The sequence below is a fragment of the Lepeophtheirus salmonis genome, chromosome 3, assembly GCF_016086655.4.
Source record: "Lepeophtheirus salmonis chromosome 3, UVic_Lsal_1.4, whole genome shotgun sequence".
Classification (NCBI taxonomy): domain Eukaryota; kingdom Metazoa; phylum Arthropoda; class Copepoda; order Siphonostomatoida; family Caligidae; genus Lepeophtheirus; species Lepeophtheirus salmonis.
Genome location: NC_052133.2, coordinates 5,491,836 through 5,509,099, shown reverse-complemented (window position 1 = coordinate 5,509,099; position 17,264 = coordinate 5,491,836). Strand labels below are relative to the sequence as shown.

At 28.1% G+C, this 17,264-nt stretch overlaps 2 protein-coding genes across 6 annotated transcripts; both read right to left on the bottom strand.

The window, feature by feature from the left end:
• Positions 1-484: 484 nt before the first annotated feature.
• On the bottom strand, positions 485-7,016 carry LOC139904898 (uncharacterized). Of its 5 annotated transcripts, none has more exons than XM_071886924.1 (18): positions 6,796-6,999; positions 6,695-6,724; positions 6,523-6,552; positions 6,423-6,452; positions 6,156-6,179; positions 5,621-5,650; positions 5,527-5,550; positions 5,186-5,215; positions 5,086-5,115; positions 4,679-4,708; positions 4,588-4,617; positions 3,933-3,962; positions 3,829-3,858; positions 3,563-3,592; positions 1,761-1,824; positions 1,628-1,690; positions 1,457-1,501; positions 485-702 (listed from the first exon to the last, which is right to left on the bottom strand). In XM_071886924.1, coding segments are annotated over exons 9-18 (351 nt in total). In that variant the 5' UTR covers positions 5,114-5,115; positions 5,186-5,215; positions 5,527-5,550; positions 5,621-5,650; positions 6,156-6,179; positions 6,423-6,452; positions 6,523-6,552; positions 6,695-6,724; positions 6,796-6,999; the 3' UTR covers positions 485-701. The 5 variants fall into 5 exon arrangements, 4 of the variants coding, with proteins under 4 accessions (XP_071743025.1, XP_071743024.1, XP_071743023.1 ...); XM_071886923.1 differs by having other exon boundaries at positions 5,527-5,562; positions 6,796-6,998; XM_071886922.1 differs by lacking the exon at positions 5,527-5,550 and having other exon boundaries at positions 6,796-6,991.
• Positions 7,017-7,615: 599 nt separating this feature from the next.
• On the bottom strand, positions 7,616-17,095 carry LOC121114186 (uncharacterized). The gene is made up of 17 exons (XM_040708060.2): positions 16,893-17,095; positions 16,795-16,818; positions 14,399-14,427; positions 14,229-14,310; positions 14,134-14,151; positions 13,227-13,259; positions 13,140-13,172; positions 13,053-13,082; positions 10,393-10,422; positions 10,293-10,313; positions 10,203-10,232; positions 10,096-10,125; positions 9,120-9,149; positions 9,020-9,049; positions 8,775-8,804; positions 7,712-7,741; positions 7,616-7,659 (listed from the first exon to the last, which is right to left on the bottom strand). Exons 1-17 carry the CDS (start codon positions 17,017-17,019, stop codon positions 7,616-7,618), a joined length of 651 nt encoding a protein of 216 aa, XP_040563994.2. The 5' UTR covers positions 17,020-17,095.
• Positions 17,096-17,264: the final 169 nt, after the last annotated feature.

Here is a 17,264-nt window from a genome sequence, read left to right as displayed (position 1 = left end):
GAAACATTTTTTCCCTTTCTATGGTAAAAGACCATCCAATTTTTTACCGACTCATATATAGGTATAATTATCTTTTTTTACGATCATCATTTCAACTTTTTTACAATCACTACATAAATTATCTAAATTTACTACTCATCTAAAATCCATCAGTAGCCACGCCCTCGCTAATTTGCACTCAACCAACCTTGAAAATGTTTCCAAGATTTATAATTTCAGTAATGCTTCATTGCCAGATCACCAGAAATTAGTCACATAAAAGCAATATTACATGATTATGCGACAGTGTTTGACACTCTCAAATAAATATTTTTTAGAAATGTAGGAAACATGAAAGCATGGGGAAAAAGATAGTGGCAAAAATAAATTTTTAGTTATTCAAATATGAACTTAAATAGTTTTTTTGATCTTTTCTTAAATAGACCTTTGATTCGCCAATGAGGACTCCTATCTAAATGTTTTTAAGTCAGAGTCGATTGCAAAGTTTTCAATAAAAACTATATTTTATTAGTTAAATTAACTACAGTTGACTGAGTAATGGTTCAGTGTTTAGTATTAGTAAAATTACAAAGAAGGTAAATGTGAATGTTTATATTGGTTAAAATAATAACATTGTAAGGAAAGTTACATTCAATAAGAATAAATTAATATATCATCGTTCCGTATAGTTCGATCTTCTATGGAATTCTTAAGTTTTTCTTTCTAGAAATACATATGTATTAGAGTGTGTCATTAAAAAAATTGAATTTTCTTTTAAGAAGGTCTTAAAAGAATCAATATTGCTCAAAGATTTAGCTACATGCTTTTACACTTAAAGTTTGTTTAAGTAACTGAGAGAAATTATGTGATATTTTTCATTGAAAAGATTAATTATTTTGAAAGAATAAACGTTTTTGCGAGAAACATTATAAATATCCGTAGTACAAAATTAAATTACTAAAATATTAAATCTAGGGTTGTAAATTATATGCATTTGGGCACATAAAAAAACCCTGAAAATTAATATGATCACCTTAACCATTAGAAGGAGGAGCAGCGTAGCTGTTAGTGCATTTTATTACTTCAAGTAGGAGGGAAAGAAGGAAATAAGTACAAACCCACTTTGTAAATAGCAAGAACATATAGCCAAGAATTACTCCGATGTTGATCCTCAATTATATAAGGAGTTATATACTATAATATTCTTTCCTAAATAATTAAACAATAATAATAGTAGCTTTCAAAAATAAAATTCACCTTTCAGGTTGTCAAAAAAAAACAAAAAAACAAAAAAAGCTTAGAATTTACAACCCTAATTATAAAATTTTTGCTAGTACCTATTTGAGCTAAACAGCTTTTGATTTGTGATTTATAGAAGCTTGAGTAACCCACTCAAAAGAAAATTCAAATAAAAAAAAAAGTGATGTATGTCACATTTAACTTGAACAAATCATCATTTACAAGAAAATGGCATTACCAAATTGTTCTCTCTCCATACTCATTATTAGCTAAATATCTCAGTCTATATCAGCAAAATAACAAAATATTAGTTGTGACCATTAAATATATCATATTTTTATAGTTAGTTACAAAAAAAAAAAAAATGATAATTCAATAACGTTTTGATTCAAAAAAGAATAATAAATACCTCATAAAATCATCGGATAAATAATATTCTTGAAGAATTTTGAATCGATCTAGCCTAGATTTCCTTTTGAATAAAAGTCATATTACCTAGATAAAATTACAAGAAAAAAAAATAGATAAAAACATATGCTTACATGTCCAGATTATTCGTAAGGTTTGTAAAATTAATTTCATCTCCAAGAGCAGTCAGAACAGATTCTGTAAAATATAACAAAAAATTCATCTTATATATATCAGACATGGAATCTAAAACGGTCCAAGAGACAAGTTTAAAATTTAGTAAGTAAAATAACCAAGCATGTTCCTATGATATTTTTTGAGGCTCTTCAGTTATTACTGTTTTTAACCGAAATAAAATGTTCTTTTTATATCTCTCTCCTTCTTATTATCTCTTCCCTCTATTTCTTTCTACATCTGTCTATTTTATTTTACCTTCATTCTTTGTTTTTATTCTCCTCTATTCGGTCCTACAACGTGAGCATCCTCTGCTAGTTATTAATAATTAAAAAAACCGTACCTCTTCTTAATTATTACTTTTAATCCTGACTTAAACTATAAACAAACGTAGGCATTACGTTTAAACTGTACAGGTTGGTCCGTAAATAGATTCCCATTAAAAAAAATCAATCACTTAGATAATAATGGTTTGAATTTATACTTTTTTGCAGGTTTAATATTGTCCTAGAATTGACAAACAGGAAGTACCCACAACGTCTTAATATAAGATTTAAAATCGGTCCCGTCCAGTCTGGCCTCCTCTCGTCCCAGTTAAAGGTCCTTCAAAAACTTCCCAATTAATTAGTTAATTTAGTTTCTTTAAAATACTGTAATATTTCCCAATTTTTCTTAATGTATGCCTAATTACACTAATTAAATGATGACGACAATGGTAAATATCTATGATGATGTCATTTATCAAAGAATATTTCATTGGACTGATTTTGCGTCCTATTCGTAGTCACTCTATACTCAAAGGCAAAGATTCAAATAATATGAAACACCGGTATAACAATTTAAAAAAGAAACTGAATGTTAAGTTTGAAGAATGTTTGGGAGGAGAGCAGCTTAGCTGTCATGATGTTTCATCAAATTAGCTGCGAGCAGCTTTGGGATTAAGTAAATTCACGCAATCCACTCATTGTATCTAGCAATGATATAGACAGGATTTACTCCGATATCGATCCTAAATTAAGTCGTATTAAAAAAAAAATCCCTTCTACATGTAGAAGAAATTTGCTTGATCCAATCCAGTTAAGAATGTTGGTGTATCTAATGGGAATCTTATTAGCAGAGATGGAAAAATGAGCTCATTCAGCGTTTAAAAATAAAGTTATGATAGTATATCCGTTTTACCACTCCAATGAAAAGCTATTGAGCTCATATAGGTATGTAGAAACAAGAAGGATATAATTAGGGTTGTAAATCCTTAGCATTTTTAACGTGTGATTTTTTTTTGGTATTGGTAACCTGAAGAGTGTATTTTATTTTTAAAGCTGTTATCCTCCTTCCATAACATTTAGGACAGGACCGTTCAGAATGTCCAAAAAAGTCATATGTAGTTTGAGTCCCATCTCACTGTTGCAATATTTCAGACTTGTATAAGAAAACCCCCTACAGACAATACTCTTAATTTAATGACATTGAAATTAATGAGAATGTAATTTTCGACCACCTTGTAAGTGTACATATGTATTATGTATACACCCACTAAAATAAACTCCTGTTCGAATTTCATAAGCAAAACATGCAAACAATCAAATTTCCATGTTCAATAATACATTGAGTTCCAAAATTATTTTTCAATAATTATAAGTAAATGACATTTCGTTTGATTTTTATGTTTGACTGAAGTTTAATTAGAATACCTTTACCAGTTTTTGAAGTGGGATTGTTATTGAAGCTGAAAATGCAAAGATGGAAATCAATTTATACTCACCAGGTATTTCTTCTCCTGAAGTTGAGTTATCTATTATTCAAAGGAAATAAAAAAGTAATGTGGGAATCAATAAATTTAAGACATTATCGAGAATGTTACAATTTTGTTTTGAAAATATTTATATTTTTGGACAAAAGAGAGAAACTAGCAGAAACAAATATTTTTAAAATGAAGTTTTCACTCCTTTTCATAAAGGAAAAAAAAAGCTCTAACTAACACTGACTCAGCATGCAATAATCCATTTATGTAGGGCACTTCTTACTTACCAGAATTTAATGTAACATTTGCTATTGACGCTGAAAATGAAAAAAAAAAAAAAAAAAATCGAACAAGTTTGATAGTTTATAGAATCATAATATCTAACACTCACGAAGTACTCCGGAACCTGATATTGAATTATCTAAAATTTTGTGGGAGAAAATAAAAGTTCATTAGCCATTCAGAATTTTGTAATTGATGTGATCATTCATACATTTTTAGATAGCCTTTGAAATAATTTACTCTTATCAAAATAGAAAAAGAAATACTCAAAAGTTATATCAGCATTTTTAATATTTTCAAAAACATTTTTTTTTAAAGTATCATGTTATGGGTAAAAATTAACAGTGATCATTTTTTTAAAACTGCATTCTGCTTACTTGAATTGGATGTAGCGTTTGCTCTCTGATTAAAATACAATAATTGATATTAAGCTACAATATCAGTCGTTTATAAAGTAATAATTTGTAACACTCACGAGGTATTCCTTATCCTAATGTCAAATTCTTCAGAATTTTTTAGGAAAGAAAAAAGTTGAATTTCTATATAACTCAATTAAACAAATAAAAAGCTCAGGCTATCAAAGTTTTGCTATTATTTCAAAGGGCCTCATATTAATTAAAAATGATAGTTTCATTTAGCTAAGAAGTTGTTCTTTTAATAATCTACACTATTTTAATTCTTTTCAGGCTATTTTAAAAGAAATTATTTAATTGATAAGTATGAATTAAAAAAAAGAAAAAAGGATTTGTATTATCCTGACTTACCAGAACTGGATGTAGTGTTTCCTTTTAAATCTGGAAATGTAAAGAATGAAATCCAATTACAATTTATTGAATCTTAATTTGTAATACTTACAATATATTTTGGATCCTGAAGTTGAATTCTCTACAATATAATGGAAAGGAAAAAGTTGAAAATAGGTAAACTGAATTGAAAAACAGCACACTCTGACTATAATATTTTGGCAAACATGAGATAAACTTATAATATGTTTTCATACCCTCTTACTATTTAATAAAATTCAATACAAAGGAAAAAAAATCAAAGAAGCATAAATATTTATTTAAAAATTCGTTATTTCATTGAAATAAGAATATTAAAAAAGAATTATAGAATTATCAAAAGTTATGATAATAATATTGAGTCGATATTATTTAACTAATTTTCAGAATAATCTAAAAAAAGTGATGTATTTATAACATGTATTGACGATGTTATCAATTAAAAAAACTGTTTTCTACTGTTTGTCCTTATTTACTTACCAAAATTTGTTGTGATGTTTGCTGTCATAGCTGAAAATGCAAAGATTTAAGTCAAATCACAATACTTGCCAATTATTGAGATTTAACTTCTGTGACTCACGAAATATTTCCGATCCTTTTGTTCCATTCTCTAAATATATATATTTATTTTTTTAATTAAAAAAGTTATATTTCAATTTAATTCAAATGAAAAAGAACACAAACAGCTTTTCAAAATTTTCCCATACTCAGAATACGTATTTCAACAACCTCTAATCAATTTAAAAAAATAAATGTCTAATATTGTAAGAAGTGTGTTTTTTTTTTTTTTTTTTTTTTATATGTACTCCAACGTCCGTTTTATCAATCACAGACACATTTAAATAAGGTTCCATATTTTAAAGGAAGGAATTAATAATGATATCGATTTTTTTATATCTGCTTTCCATTGTCTTTGCTTACTATAATTTGTGTTGGTTGTGGGAGCTGAAAATGGAACTATAAATGTTCTAATTTAATTTTAATAATTTATTGAGTTTAAATTTCTGACACTCACGAGATATTCCAGATCCTGAAGTTGAATTATCTAAATATAATTTATACAAAAAAAAAAAAAAAACAAGGTTAAAAACGAAAAAAAAACACTTTACATACCAGAACTTGATAAAGTTTTTGCTGTTGAAGCTACAAATTTATTTATAGAGTCTTAAATTATAATATTTAATAGGTATTAATGAAGTAGATTTTCTTAGAATTTTGAACATTAATTCAATTGAAGAAAAAAAAGTTAAGACAACTCAACTTTTTTCCTGCTCATAACACAAATTTTAATTGCTTCAACTCAATATCATTATATTAAAAAAACATTTTTCAATGAAATATATTTTTTTTTAAATTAAAAAGCATCATCCATTTTATCCTTTTCAGACAAATTTTATACAAAAATAAATATTTAATAAGTAAGTACTATTGATGTTTTCAATTTTTAATAACTGATTTCAATTGTTTTTGCCACCAAAATTTGTTTGAGCATTTGCTTTTAAAACTAAAAATACCAATTACAGTATCAAGTCGTAATTTATAATACTTACGAGGTATTCCTGAAGTTGAATTCTCTACAATATTGAAAAATAAAAAAATGGAAAAAAAGAAAATAATATTAATTCAATTGAAAAACGAATCAACTCAGGCTATTAAAAATTTGCTACAATTATAATCATGATTTTGTATGCTTCGAATTTATTCAAAGAAATTTAATTAATTTATTCTTGTCTCTTTAGGGAAAATTTGAAAATATTATGTATTTTCGAAAAGTAAATATCAGTATTTTTAAAATTTCTTTCAACTGTTTTTCTTACCAGAATTTGATGATGCGTTTGTTGTGGAAGCTGAAATCGGATAAATTGAATTCAAATTACAACGTCAATCATTTATGGAGTCTTAATTTCTAAAGCTTACGTAATATTCCTGATCCTAAAGTTGAATTCTCTATAATTTAAAGAAAAAGTTGAAGAAAATAATTGACTCATTTGAATAAAGAAATCAAAATCCATTCAAATAAATGAAAAAGGTAAGAATTATCGATCCTATCATTTTTTTTAATTAACTTTCTTCAGTTGTTTTTACTTACCATAATTCGTTTGAGCGTTTGTTGTTGTAGCTGAAAATGCAAGAATTGAAATTAAATTACAGCAACAGTTATTTGATCGAGCCATAATTTATAACACTCACGATATATTCCAGATTCTGAAGTTGAATTATCTAGAATATTGTATGGAAGAAGAAAGTTGAATTTCAATTAATTAAAGAAAAAGCCAAGGGAATCAAAAAATTTCTTACTTATATAATGTATTTCTATGGTTTTTTTTTAATTTGAATAAATAAAATTTAACCCTAAAACTCTAATACAATACATTTTGAAACCCCGAATCAAAATCAAATGTCTGGATGGAGGAAAAAGAAGTAGCAAATATGAGGAAACTGTTTTTATAAATTCTAATGGGTGTTGTAAAATGTTTGGTCATCATAAAAGATTTAGAACAACTAACAATTACATTGGCAAGTTTATGGTTCTGTTCAAGATTTCCAATTGGAATAGAAAAGTATCACGGGAAAACAAAGCTACAGATTTAACTTTACTCAACTCTAAATCCTAAATAGCAAACCGGCTACTCTCAAGAGTGACGAGCAAATGTTATTGTTGTAGGATTAATTTATACCGTTATTGTGAAGCAGTTTGAGGATTTTGTCCAGGAAGAAATTTTTGTCAAATTCAAGAGATCATTTAATGCCCTTAAAAAAATACTTTTTTATAAATAAAATCCCACTTAAATTTGATCTTTTGGAGACAAATTTTATAAAAAAGTCCCATATTTTATCTTAAGAAATAATTATGTTATCATGTTATTCAAAACTGAGTTGATTTGATTCTAGTTACTAGCCAGAATTTGATGGAGCATTTTCTGTTGGAGTTGAAAAACGTTAAAAAAAGGATAATTCATTGGAAAAAAGCGGGGGGCAGGCTATCAATTTTATTAATAGCTGTATTCAATTACCATTGCTTACCAGAATTTGAAGGAGTGCTTTCTGTTGACACTGAAAATACAAGGATTGAAATGAAATTACAATAATAATCTCTCACACTCACGAGATATCGTAGATCCTAAAGTTGAATTATCTACAATTTAAAGGAAAAGAGAAATTTAAAATAGGTTAAATCCATTGACAAAATAGCAACTCAGACTATCAAAATTTGTTTTACATGATATCATCTCATAGTACGTTTTTTAGAGCCTCTTACTAATAGAGGAAGGATCAAAATAAAGAAAATGATTTAAGTAACATAAAAACTTGTAAAAAATGAAATCCAAAATACAGAGGGGTCCCAAAAACTTGAAGTATCATCTAACAATTAATTTATCCCCGTTATTTTTAATTACCAGGTTTCATTACGCAATCAAACAGCAGGTGGACAATAAGCATGTTTTGTTTTTATCCCATGTCTTTAAGTGTAAAATTTCAGAGCAACAACAAAAAACAACGCATGTCCTCTGTGCAAGTGTTAGCCCCGAGAAGGCTGCAGAGTCTGTTGACATTTCCATCCAGACCGCCTACAATATCAAGAGGCCAATAAGATTGGGAATGGTGTTTATAATTGTTTACAGCTAACAAGACTCAAAACTTCTGGAGCAACAATATAACTGATTTCTGGGCTGCTTTAATGTAGCCCTCCTCCAGCCCTGACCTCCGCCCTCCTGACTTTTCAGTTGGGGGTGTCTTGGAAGAGAATGACTGTCACATCTCATCCAAATTTGGATTCTCTCCGAGCTGTCGTTGTAACAGCGTGGTAGGTAATGGACACAGCCTTCATGGACAAGCGCTGCTCATCTGTTTGCGAGCGTGTCGAGTCTGTTATTTTTTGTAAAGGAAGACATAATGAATAAAAATAATGCTAAATATAGTATTTAAACATCTGAAAAATTGGTTTTGACCTGTCCTTTCTTGACAACATAAAAATCACGTTTTTCGTAATTTAGTCATAACTACTACAAGTTTTGGTTCCCAATCCGTCTTTTTTTTTATGATCAGGCAAATCTATAAAAAGTTTTACATTCTATAAAATGATGCATTCATTTTTTTGCGACTGATTTCGTTTTTTTTTTTTTTTTCTTTTGTCAAAAATTAATTGAGTCATAATTTCAAACACTTACTAGGTATTCTCGATCCTAGAGTTGAAGTTTCTAAAATTTTGAAGACAAGTATAAAAAAAGATTTAATTCAAATAAAAAAGGCAAATATCTAGTTTCATAATATTGATAATCTCATAATAAGTATTGCAATAACATCTCATCCATTCAAAGAAATAAATTTCCGAAAAAGACGAATTTTATCAAAGTTAAGAATGATTGATTTAGATAGTTTTTTTAGATAACTTCTTTTAATAGCCTTTGCTTACCAGAGTTTGTTTGAGGATTTGCTGTTGTAGCTGAAAATACAAAGATTGAAATGCAAGTAGAACAGAAGTGGTTTATCAAGTCATAATTTATGACACTCACGAGATATCCCGGAACTTGACGTTGAATTATCTATATATAATTTTGGAAAGAAAAGAATCAGCTTAGACTATTCAACTGTTACCATCCTGATAATGAGGTTGGCAATAGCATCTAATTAATTCAAATAAATTAAAAATTGCAATAAACTAATGCAATTCTTGTTTGTTTTTTCCATTATATTTATGATTTTCCTACAAATTTTGAAGGAACTAACGATGCCATTGATTTTTTTATTAGAAAAACTGTTTTTAAATGTCCTTGTTTACCAGAATTTGATGTAACATTTGCTGTTGAAGCTAAAAAAATCCAAAGATTGAAATAGAATTACAATATTAGTCATTTATTGAGTTTTAATTTCTAATACTCACGAGATATTTCTGATCCTGATGTCGAATTCTCTAGAAATTAAAGGATAGTAAAAAGTTGATAGTTGACTAATGCAATTGAAAAAATACAACATTCTAGCCGTCAAAAATTACCATACTCATTATAAGTTTTTCAAGAGCCTCTAGCTAATTAAAAGATATGACTTAATATATAGCTAATCTCTATATATTTTGTCTACAAGTTGCAACCAAAAAATGATATGAATAATTTTAAATGAAGGAGTTATTGTATTTTGTATGAGGATAACGCAATCATTGAATATTCGATGGATGATTGATGTAATTTTTGGCTATTTTAATACAAAAAATATTAGTATAATCTCACACATTAAATAGTTAAAATGCCCACAATTATATTACTCGTAAATACACAATAGCCATAATTAGAATAACAAATATCGCAATTAAGTAGTGCATTTTAAGACCAAGAAATTGCACATACTTGTACATAGCTCATAACTAGAACACAACATATATATTAATCCAACATCATTTTTCTGACTTTTAGACAAATTTTCGAAAAACATTTTTGTTTACACTAACCTCAGTACTAACGATTTTTTCAACCTTTTCAATATGTATATACTTACCAGAATTTGATGGAACATTTTCTACTGGAGCTAAAAATTCAGAGATTTGAATCAAATTGTAACACTTGTAAAAGTTTTTCGATTTTTAATTATTTTATAATACTCACAGGATTTTTTGAATTCTAAAGTTGAATTACCTACATATAATTTATAGAAAAGAAAAAAGTTGAAAAGAAAGGAAAAACTCTTTAACTCACCAGCTTTTGATGTAGTTTTTGCTGTTGAAGCAGAAAATAAATAGATTGAAATCAAATTACTACACCTCTCATTTATCGAGTATTAATCTCTGATACTCACGAATTATTCCGGATCCCGAAGTTAAATTATCTATAGTTTAAAAGACAGGGAAAAGTTGAAAGGGTTAATTAAATTTAAAAAATAAGCTATTCAACCCGTCAGGGAATTTTTCGGTTTTTGATTTTTTGTATTGAATATTTTTTTTTTTTTTTTGCTATTTTTAATTTTTAACAAAAATTTAATGTATTTATTCTTCAGCATTTGAAATTATAATTATCTATTAAATCCATTTCTATAATTTACATTATAAATCAATCTAAACATTTTTGAAATACCTACAGTCAACACTCGTTATTATTACAATTTACCAAGTAGGTAATAATAATATTTAATATTGCAAATTTTGTCGAAAAAAATGTTATATTTAAACTTTGATTTTCAAGAAAAAATTGTGAAAAACTGTAGATTTTAGATTTTTTTGTGAAAAAATTTAGTTTTTTGTACACTGCTATGGGTTTTTGAAATTTTATTCAAAAAAAAAAAAAATAATATTATAAGAAGTAGCTTGAATTAATTTTGATCCTGTCGTCTCTTATATGTATACAGTATTTGTTCTAAAACATATCGTAATTCTGAGATTTTTTTCGAAAAAAAATAAAAAATAGGTGTAATACAATATGAGACCAAAAAACATATTAAAAATGATTTTATCAAAATTGGGGTGCAAAAAATCCTAGTTAAAAAAAAAGGGTTAAACCTTAATTTATCAAAGTATTATAAATCATAACCGATTGGAAAACCCTATATATACATATGAGTGTTAGTATTTTGTCTGGACATTCTATCTTCGTCTCTAACCGTTATGAATTATGTTGAATCTGACTAATTTGATTCCTCAAATAATATTGAAATAAATCAGTCTCACAAAAAAAATAAAAAAATCGGTGTCATTTAAAATTCAATCTAGACTTATTTTAAACATGAGTTTATCATGAAGTCAGGTCTGTTTCTAAATTGCAAACATCGGTAAAATGACGTCATATGATTTTTACCGTCTTTAATAAGTGTACAAATTGTATAACAAGGACCGCCCACAGATCAGGATTAAATTTTGGGAGGGGCTGGGTTTGAAAACGATTTATCTGTAAAATCGGTCTAAACCAATATTTTTGGGACTGAACAAGAATGAATTTTTCCTTCGGACCGATTTAGACTGAATTCTTCTATGAGACCGTTCCAACCCCAGCTTTTTGTTGGAACAAATTAGTTCGCCCCATCAAGAAATATAATGATCTCATACCGGTCTAGGATTTCCAGACCGAAACTCAACACTATTAATTAAGTTTGTATTAAGAATGTCATTAAAATGAATTTCAAATCCAACGATTCCAATAACATTTTTCAAAATTAAATTTTTTTTGAAAAAAAAAAATCTTTGGAAAAAAACTTACAAATGAAATTTTAAATATTAAATTTAAAAAATAAAATTCAAATATGTAATTTAATATTTAAAAAAAAATCCAAAAATTAACAGCTATTTACAAAAAAGTAATTTTTTTGTGAAAAAAAATTCAAAAACCCATGTCTATTCTTAAAAATTTACAGTAGTCATAAGATATTAAATATTCCGGGAAAAAATTCCAATATTACATTTGTTGGAAAAACATTCAAAAATCTACAGCTGTTCTCAAAAAGTAAATTTTTTGGAAGAAAATAGAAAAATTAAATTTCTAATATAAATTTTTGTGAAAAAAAAATAGAAAAATTAGTTTTCTAATATAAATTTTTTTGAAAAAAAATAGAAATATTAAATTTCTAATATAAATTTTTTTGAAAAAAAAATTCTAATTAAAAAATGGAAAAATTTCAAAAATCTACAGCTGTTCTCAAAAAAGTAAATTTTTGGAAAAAAAATTGAAAAATTAAATTTCTAATATAAATTTTTTTGAAAAAAAATTTCTAATTAAAAAAGAGAAACATTTCAAAAATACATAGTTATTAACAGAACATTTAATTTTTTGGATAAACAATTTGAAAGGTTAAATTAAATTTCAAATATTATATTTTGGGCTATTTTTTTTCTTGACTTAGAAAAGTAATTAATAGTTTAATACTAGTCATAAATAATAATAAATATTTATATGTTGAATTTGCGATTCCGATTATTATTTATAATCTTTGAGCATGTGGTATTCGTTTCGCCACTTGATTAATAGATTTGGTAGCAACAAGTACGCCTCTCATTGAAAATAATAGAAAAAAAACAACTTATAAGTAAAAAGTGTAATTATATTCACGAAACCTTTATTAGAAAGGGCTAAAAATACGTATAATTCCTAGAAAATATTTTATCATAGCAATAACAAAGATTGCAGTGATTCAAAATATACATTTTAGAAACATACTACAAAGTTCTAGCAATAAAATGAAGCGTAAATGGAGTGGGACCTTTTGATAGTTTAATTATTTTTGGAAAAATTGTCTTCCAAAATTTTTCCGTATTCATAATCAGTATTTAAATAACCTCCTATCAATTAAAGCAATGACATCTAAGAAATACAACTCCAATAAGTTAAAAATATTGTTTAAAAAGCAATTAAAAACATTTTATAAAAATCTTCACCGTTAAGTACAGCTCTTTATTGTTTCAAATTACAAGTAGAGTGTTTGTGGTTTTATCTAAATTATTTAAGTAATTTATTCATTTAATGTTCAAATACCTTTTTTTGTTGTTGTGATGACAGTATTCCCTAAAATATGGAATTGCTTAGAATGTAAAAGTATTAAATAATGTTGAACCCCTTTACCTTCAGTCGTCCATGTTGTATTCATAACATTTCCTAAAGATTTTTTGAATCAGTACATTCATTGAAAATTTATCAAAAAAGACCTACCTGGTTTAATAACGTTATAGGCCCCATCTCCTTCTGCCAAATAAAATAAACTTTAATTAAATGGATAGTTATAAAAAAATTTCTCATATTTAATTAGAAAAGAATATATTGTTGAATGAACATCCCATTTCGTTAAATGACCATGTCTTACAATAGCCAAAGAACTCTAGGGAAAGACTTGACATGAATATCATTGAATGCATCATTTTTCCCTCTCTGATTACCCTTCAATCGTCAGCTGCATATTAATTTCAATTTTGAATTTATTTTATTTATAATTATACAAAAATCAACAAAGTTGATTTTTTTTCGAAAAAATATCCAAAAACCAAGACTTATACAAAAAAAATATAATCCTACGGACTCCAGATTTTGTGAAGGATCAGGGGTGTGAATTTTTTTGGGGGGATTGCTGTGAGTTTACATTTTAATTAATTTATTCGTGAAATTTTTTGGTGACGTTTTTTTATAAAAGCCCTGACTGTTTGTTTTGCATTTTATTATTATTCTTTTAATTTTTTTTACTATAGTCTCAGGTAGGGCAGACATTTATTTAAAAACAAACGATTGTTGAGCAATCTACGAATTTTGAATTGGGTGCAAAGTTTTGTTTATATTTCAGTTGGGAGATACGAACTGTATTGAGATTTGCGTTTTTCCTTACATATTCCTTCTTTCTACCCATAAATTCATCCTTATTTTTACGCGCAGTTGGGAACTTTACAGTCTTTCATATTTAAAAAAAAGTTTCACGTTGAATCTTAGATGCCAATTCTTTTCCTAGAGTCTCTTAACAATAAAAATAATTTACTACATCTTCAAAAATTACAGTGCTTTTTCCATTTATATAATTAATTAATGAGGGGGAAAATGGAATGACACTTTTTTTTTTTTTTTGGAAACTTACCATTTATTTTATCATTCACTGGATTTAAGAATAAAAAAGTAGATTAGTATTTGGTAGAATATATAAATTGTAATTTAACATATTTTGGAATGCACCTGGTGCTTCTGTAAATTCCAGATTTTCACCAATTTCTTCATCACTTTCACCTCTATTTTCACTGTTTAGGGACTTTTCAGTCTATAATGATTAAACATATTTGATAAATATAAATATTGGGAAAATGTTATTGATTCATTAAAACTTTTTTGTGTGAATACATAGTTACCTGAACCTCATCGTTGATATCGAAATAATCTATTCAGGGGGGAAAAAAATCTTAATTAATTTAAAATACATATTTGTGCTTGTGCTTTTGTGTACAGTTAAAGATTGACAATTCGAATTGGACTCAATTCTAGTTTTTAATTATGGAATGCAGGGGCGTCCACATAGGATGGGCCGGAGGGGGTGTAGCCCCTTCTTGAATTAAGGAATTTTTCTTTTTTACAAGAAAATTTAATATTTCAGAATTTTAAGTTTTGGATGTTATTTCAAAATAAATTCCCAAAACCAAGGCCTCCCCTCTCCCCCTCAAATATAATCCTGCAGACGCCTCTGGATAAGAGAATTCTCTAAATTGTGGTGGGTGTAAAAAAAAGTATATTTTTCTGTACTAATTATTCTTCCTATTTTGAAAATTCTACGTATCAGCGAGTACGAAGCACTATAGTTTATAGTGATATCAGGAGTTATAGAAAATATGACCTGTGAAAATGAACCTGGTAATGTTGACAATTTGAAGAATGTTTTGGAGGAGAGCAGCTTAGCTGTCAAGACTTTTTATAAGATTAGCTGCAAGCATCCGTTAAAGAAAGAAAATATACGAAAATCCTACTCTTTACATATATAGTATGAACACATAGCCTGGAATTAATCCGATGTCGATCTTCAATTATACTCTAAGGATTTTTCTTTCTCTCTTTTATGAGCACAATCACTAGCTATTACTTTATACTTAGATATTTCCTCCTTAATTATATTAATAACAGCTTTGAAAAATAGAAATATAGCATCTTCAGATGGCTACTACAAACTATTTGTTATTGATCATATTTTGTACAACTGTAATGACATGTTGCAATTACTACTGGCAAATAAAGTTTTAAAATGGCCAAAATACGCACGATTTTTATCATTACCAATTATATTTTGTGACCAACGAATTTCTTTCAATTGTATATAAATAATGTTTATTCCCATCCCTGATAGCGACCATGAACGTACATAGAGTTAAATACAGTATTATATCAAACAATTGATGGTGGTTTTTTCAAAAAAAATCATGAAATAACCTAAGCAAGTTTTTTTTTTAATTCATCCTCTGAAGTTGCTGGCGCATGTTCATAGAGTTCTCTCTGGACCACGGATCACAAATTTTCAATGGGATCAAATCATAACTGTTGGAAGACCATGTGCCTTTGCCCCAGAAAGAATCCAAGTTGTCTGAACACCACTTGTGTGCCGTTTGTCAATATGTCTTTTGTTTTGTGATGTGTCAGACAACATTTTCCTCTTCACAGGAGGTACAGTTTCTTCAGTAAGAGACAAAGATAACATCAGAGAATTGCTAAGAATCTCCGTTACGTAGTACTCGGCCGTAACAGTTTGGTTTCGTGGAATAAGGTGAAGATCTGACCCTGCCTGGTGGCTGATAACGGCCCAAAGTTGAATTTTCAGAGGAAATTTCACTGTTGGTTTCCACATCTCCCTTATCTTGTGCTATTTCATGTCCAAATGGACTTTCATCACTGGACAGGATACATTTCCAGTCATCTGCAGTCCAGTGTTTCTGCTCACGAGATAATTGAATCCGGGCCTTCCTTTGGCTTTCTGAAAGTTTAGGGTATAGACGAGGTTTGTATGGCAAAGCATTCAAAGAGTGCCTCAGGTAGTTGTGGACACATGACTTGGATATTGGATAGCCCTTTGAAGTCAATCTTGCTACTAGTTTCCTTGGGGATTGCCTATTTTTGGTCAAAGATTTTGAAATTACCAATTTGGGAACTTTCCTAATTTTTTTCTTCCTTCCTCGACCCTTCTGATTTGCAAGGGTTTGTCCATCCTTCCTTTTCTTACACCAGCTCTCAATGGTCCCGAGAGGAAGCTGTAACCTTTGAGCAACGTCTCTCTTGCTTGATCCACCCTCTATCATGCCAACAGTCTTTGCCCTGGTCACCAAAGAGTGCTCTCTCACCATTTCGGATATTGAATTTCAACTAACATCCTGCGGTGATTTCTGAGCCCTTTTATACTGATGTATGATGTAATCATCAAAAATTATTGCATAAGAAAAATTCAATATTGCCAAAGGATTGTATAAGCCCAATTGCATTTTTTTCGCACCAAAAATATTTTTTTTTTACAATAAAACGGATATTTTTAGTACCACCATTATTTTTTGGACAAACTGTAGAATAAATTCTCTAATATTTTTCCCAATTATTTGTGAGTAGCATTATTTAGAAAAATTATTCCTTCTTGATTAAAAAAAACTCAAATATTGCCGTGGTTATTAATTGGTTCCCCAGAAATGGGGGAGGGGGGATTATTGCCTATGTTTCTACTACGCTTTTGTATACGTGTGTAATGTGCATGTAATCAGAACATGTAAATAAGTCTTACCTTCTACACAAAGTATATTTGCTTCTAAACAATAGAACCATAGGAAAATAAAAGAATATTCATAAAGATGCTAAAGAATTGAATCGTATAATTTCTACCTCTTCGTCCTTTTGAAAAATAGCAACACTCAACCAGACAATAAGTGTATGACACAAAAAAAAATCCAATGAATACTTTTTGAGAAGACCCTTCCTTTCCTTGAAAGAACATTTTATATCTCTCCATATGTATGTATCTTAAAAAATGTTGTTTATACACGAATATTTCAAAATATTTGCATAAAAAAAAGGTAATTGAAACATGAGAAGACAAATATGTATGTATGAGGGGATAGCCAACACAAATACGAAAGAACATATAGAAGCCAAACTACTGGGCTTAGATAAAACTTTATTACAAATGACTTTTCAACATAATCTCCATTTCATTGAAATAACGTGTGCTTTTTATTCATATACGTCATGTGGCAA

Coding starts and splice junctions, on each gene's coding strand:
- LOC139904898 (XM_071886924.1), bottom strand. CDS start 5,113: ATGACAGCAAACATCACAACAAATTTTG. Junction 1,825..3,562: donor TTCAGGAGAAGAAATACCTG/GTGAGTATAAAT, acceptor TATATTTTACAG/AATCTGTTCTGACTGCTCTT. Junction 1,502..1,627: donor TTATCCGATGATTTTATGAG/GTATTTATTATT, acceptor TTGCTGATATAG/ACTGAGATATTTAGCTAATA.
- LOC121114186 (XM_040708060.2), bottom strand. CDS start 17,019: ATGGAGAGATATAAAATGTTCTTTCAAGGAAAGGAAGGGTCTTCTCAA. Junction 14,428..16,794: donor AAATATACTTTGTGTAGAAG/GTAAGACTTATT, acceptor CCCCCTGAATAG/ATTATTTCGATATCAACGAT. Junction 7,742..8,774: donor TCTAGGATCGAGAATACCTA/GTAAGTGTTTGA, acceptor TTTAAATTGTAG/ATAATTCAACTTTAGGATCT.